Below are 4,316 nucleotides of genomic sequence, written 5' to 3'. Positions count from 1 at the left end.
CCTTACAGGAATGCCGACTGTATTATTTTAACCTGCCTTCTCAGTGCTCTAATCTCCATCTGACCTGCTGGTCAGTTCACATTACAAGCTGGGATCAACCAGATCAGTGTCTGCAGCCCACCTGCTCAACAACAAGGTCATCCTCAGCCTCTAAAAGCTTGTTGGTTCCGTCTCCTCCTCAGAGAGCAGATCAACAGGGTGAAAGACAGCGACAACGTCCCCATGGTGCTGGTGGGCAACAAGAGCGACCTGAGCACTCGCACGGTGGAGACCCGGCAGGCGCAGGAGCTGGCACGAAGCTATGGGGTGCCGTTTGTCGAGACTTCTGCCAAAACCAGACAGGTAATGCAGAAACCGCCTCAAACTTTTGAATTTAGCTCTTTTTTTTTGGGCTTAATTTTTTTATTATCTTTCTTTCCTCCCTGACCTACATTTGATACTTGTCTRTCTTGCAGGGCGTAGAGGAAGCGTTCTACTCTCTAGTGCGGGAGATTAGGAGATATAAAGAGACCAACCGGAGCAACAAGAAGAGCAAGAAGAACAATCAGAGACGTTGCATCATACTATAGCACACACACACACACACACATAATGACACGGCATCCCTGAGAGCATTTGTTTTACTACTCTGAAGATGTCCAGTTGCTCTGGACATTGTGGCAAATGTGGCAAAACCCCTTTCTTTTTTTTCTTTTCTTTTAAATGAACGATGGTTCTTTACATTTATTCATCCACTTTGCACTTTGCAGGGTCAGGCCAGGTGATGAGCTCAGTCCAAATTCCCCTAGATTTTATTGGGTCTTAATCCTCCACACAAGTTCAGTGTTTCTGTTTGTAATAGAACAAATTTCCTGTAGAGACATTTCGTCTTCAGGTAAAAAGTTCACTTTTCTAAACATTAGATGTCCTTTTAATGAAACACAGCAGCATTATGTTTGTCCTTACAAACACTGACCGAAAATTAGTTTAGTTTAAGATTTTTTTTTGTATAACAAAGCCTAAAAGAACTGCGGTCCAGATTCACGCTCATCTTTTCTGTATTCATGAAAGAGTTTACGGTTACTTAGTGCCACTTTAAAAGTTTAACTCAGGAATTTTTATCAGGCACTGACTAACCACAAAGCTTCACTTGACGTTTAATACGTCACCGCTTTTGTTTTCTTGTGGTCTCAGATTCTCACGTTTTATTTAACATTCTGCTTTTAATGCAGATCTCACTCAGTGTTGGTGGTTGTTGCAGTAATAATTCATTGTGTCCACATTGTTACGCCACTATTTCACATTAGTTTGTTGTATTACCTATTTAACACAACCATTGGACGTGATGCTGGACGGTTTGGGAAACTTTTTAGAACACGAATCATTCTAAACATAATGGATTGTTAGTTTTCTATTTTTGTAGAAACACTGCAAGCATTTTCCAGTGTAAAAACAAGCATCTGTAATAATAAAAGGCTGTATGCACACTTAATAAAAACATGTCTTGTGTTCAGCGTGTTAACTTTAATGGAGTTTGAGTCCTTTAAGTTTGATCATGTTAACCCTGCGGCCAAATGCAATAATACAGTTCATGAAATACAAGTACTTAAGTACTGTTCTCCTTTTATTTTAATGATCATGTCCTGCTTTTTTTGTGTACAAACTAATACAGTATCAGAATTTTATATATGTATACTTCTCATTCAACCGCAATTAAATTCACTATCTAGGAGGCACAATTTATATGGATAGTATTTATTTTTTCAATAAGCTGGAATGAAAACAAGCAAAATAAAATAAAAGTATCAACTTTCTACTTCTTGCCTTTTTTAAAAATGTAAGAAGTAGAAAGTACAGATAATTGTGTGAAAATGTAAGAAGTAGAAGTAAAAAGTAGGCTGAAAATACTCAAGTAAAGTAGATACCCAAAAATTCTACTTTAGTAACAAAGTATTTGTACTTAGTGACTTTACAACTCTGGTAACTATCAAATTAAAAATACTATAAAGACGTTTGGTTCCTGAGAAATTTCATCTGCTGTGATGCTCACAAATAACAGCTTTTTTGTTTTATACTTAATTTCCAAAAATAACATGCCAACATGCAATTCAGTAAAATGAACAAGAAAGAACCTTTTTTCAGTAACTTTATTTGGTACATAAAAAAATCTTGGATGAACAAAAAGAAATTAAACAGTTACAGCCACAAACTGTGTTATTCAAAACATAACTCAAAAATCTTGGGCAAACAAAAATGAGAGAAAACCGTTTTACTCAAATAATAAACAAAAGGTCTATTAGGGTATAAAAATAGAAAAAAAATACAGAACCTTTTTTAGTCACTTAAAAGTTTAAGTAACTAATCCCTGTTTATTACCCCTTTAACTACATGTTTACTGTCTACTCTGACTGTCTTGCTCATTGCCTCGATGTGATGCTGGTTGCCTTTCARAAACATTTGCACCTCCAAATTAGTGTCAGATAGGCCGGCTCTCTTTGTCCTCAAAACGTCTTTGCCTATAGAGAACAGGCGCTCACCTGCAGCACTGGAGGGGATGGGTGTGTTTATATTTGGTGAACAAGTCAATCAATATCCGCTCACCCAAAAAGGCAGCGTCGGTCATTACATCTTTTGAGCTAGTCTCCAGCCAGGTCTGCACCAAGCTCTGTGCTCTGGACTTCAGTGACCTCTTGCTCCTGCTTTCTTTGGGCCGAGTGATGATGCTGAAGAAATCATCTTCCTCCTCCTCATTCCTGCCCTCATCACCGATTGACCCCAGGGCCGTCTGTACGACAGACACCATGGCCTTCGTCACTCTGCTAACCTGCCTGTTATCAAATTGCTCCAGCCAGAACAGGCGGAACTTGGGGTGGAAGGCAGCAGCCAGCTGAGACTCCTGGTCCTCGAGGAGGAGCCCAAACCTTTCAGTAAGGCCTGCCAGTATTGCGTCTATCAGAGGACTGCAGTATAGGAGAGGTTTTAACTTGGCTTCCTTCAACCTCATCATGGTAGCCGCTACTGTTGACAGAAGACAACCGATGTACGCCTGGTCCTCCCCCTGGATTTTACCCAAGGCCTTCACTACACTAGACATCACCTGGGTATACTCTTTCAGGAAGCGGACATCTGATTCAGTGAATGTCTGCAGCTTCAGCTGTTTCATAACCCTGTGGACAGTGGCCCTATCTTCCTCAAGGAGTTTGTTGAGAACAAGAACAGCGTCATAAATGGAGTTCCATCTGTTACTGTTGGGAACAACCAGCCTCCTCTTCAGCACATCAGACATCTTGCGTTTTGCCACTGTGCCGCAGCTCTGCAGCTTCCACAAGCCCTGTGCCTTGGACATGAACTTCCTGTAGGCCGACTTGAACGAAGCACTTTCAAGAGCCTTTTTAGCATCCACGCTTGCTACTAAATTGAATGTATGAGCGGCGCACTTCAGGTGTGCTGGCAGTTTGAGGCCCAGGCCACCGGGCTCATCGAGCATGGCATCAACAGAGATGCACTCCACGTCATGCACACGCCCAGCCTCAGGATCTACATCCAYGACCTCCTCCTCATCTGAATCAACAGCAGCCTTGCAAGGGTTCAGACTCTGTACCAAACTGTACAAACGTCTTCACAAAGTTTTTGCCATTGTCTGTCATAGTCCTGGTCACCTTGTCCCGGAAATTGAATTTACGATGGGTGTCTATCATGACCTAAGCGAAAACATCACAGGTGAGATGTCGTTTGATTTGAGAACAGGCCAGGACAGCGTGCCGTCTTGTACGGGTCTCAGGGTCCAGCCGATGTGCAGTCATCCCCAGGTAGGACTTGTTGTGGACAGACCAGCAGTCCACAGTGGTCCCAATCCAGGGGATGTTCTCAAGCAATCTGCATATAAAAATAATGCATTATTAAATTTTTATATATTATATATATTATACATATATATATTCATATTGTAAAATATGAAGAACAGAATACTAAAGAATTAATGACTTGTATAAAATAAATACCTTGTGAGATACTCTTCCAGCTGTTCGTGGCTGGCCAGGATCCTCCTGCCCAGGGTGCGGCGGGACATAGAGGTCTTGCTGGGGTTCATCATCTTGATCAGACCAACAAAGGCGGGAGAATCCACTACACGCAGCGGCAGCATGTTGTGGACAAACAGGTCAACAATCTGTCTGTCCACCACAGACTGATTGTTTTCTTTTGTATTGTATTGTATTGTATTGTAGCTCAGATTACCAAACAGGCTCCTTGGCTGCAGATTGAATCAGTTTATGTTGTGTAGAAACACAGTAAAAATCCTTCATTATTTCATAAATAGCCTACCATGATGAAAGATA

At 41.3% G+C, this 4,316-nt stretch overlaps 2 protein-coding genes across 2 annotated transcripts in view; one reads left to right on the top strand and one right to left on the bottom strand.

The window, feature by feature from the left end:
• The window catches only part of zgc:55558, a 7,420-nt gene extending 5,928 nt beyond the window's left edge, over positions 1–1,492 (top strand). Inside the window, exons 4-5 of the mRNA XM_014023275.1 lie at positions 183–342; positions 456–1,492. Of these exons, the coding sequence (XP_013878729.1) occupies positions 183–342; positions 456–569 (274 nt within the window). The 3' untranslated portion in view covers positions 570–1,492. The remainder of the gene's footprint in view (positions 1–182; positions 343–455) is intronic.
• A 681-nt stretch (positions 1,493–2,173) lies between these two features.
• On the bottom strand, positions 2,174–3,999 carry LOC106528135 (uncharacterized). The gene is made up of 2 exons (XM_014023220.1): positions 3,981–3,999; positions 2,174–3,855 (listed from the first exon to the last, which is right to left on the bottom strand). Exon 2 carries the CDS (start codon positions 3,464–3,466, stop codon positions 2,513–2,515), a length of 954 nt encoding a protein of 317 aa, XP_013878674.1. The 5' UTR covers positions 3,467–3,855; positions 3,981–3,999; the 3' UTR covers positions 2,174–2,512.
• Positions 4,000–4,316: the final 317 nt, after the last annotated feature.

This window comes from Austrofundulus limnaeus, unplaced genomic scaffold, assembly GCF_001266775.1.
Source record: "Austrofundulus limnaeus strain Quisiro unplaced genomic scaffold, Austrofundulus_limnaeus-1.0 Scaffold361, whole genome shotgun sequence".
Classification (NCBI taxonomy): Eukaryota; Metazoa; Chordata; class Actinopteri; order Cyprinodontiformes; family Rivulidae; genus Austrofundulus; species Austrofundulus limnaeus.
This window is presented reverse-complemented; position numbering and strand designations above follow the sequence as displayed.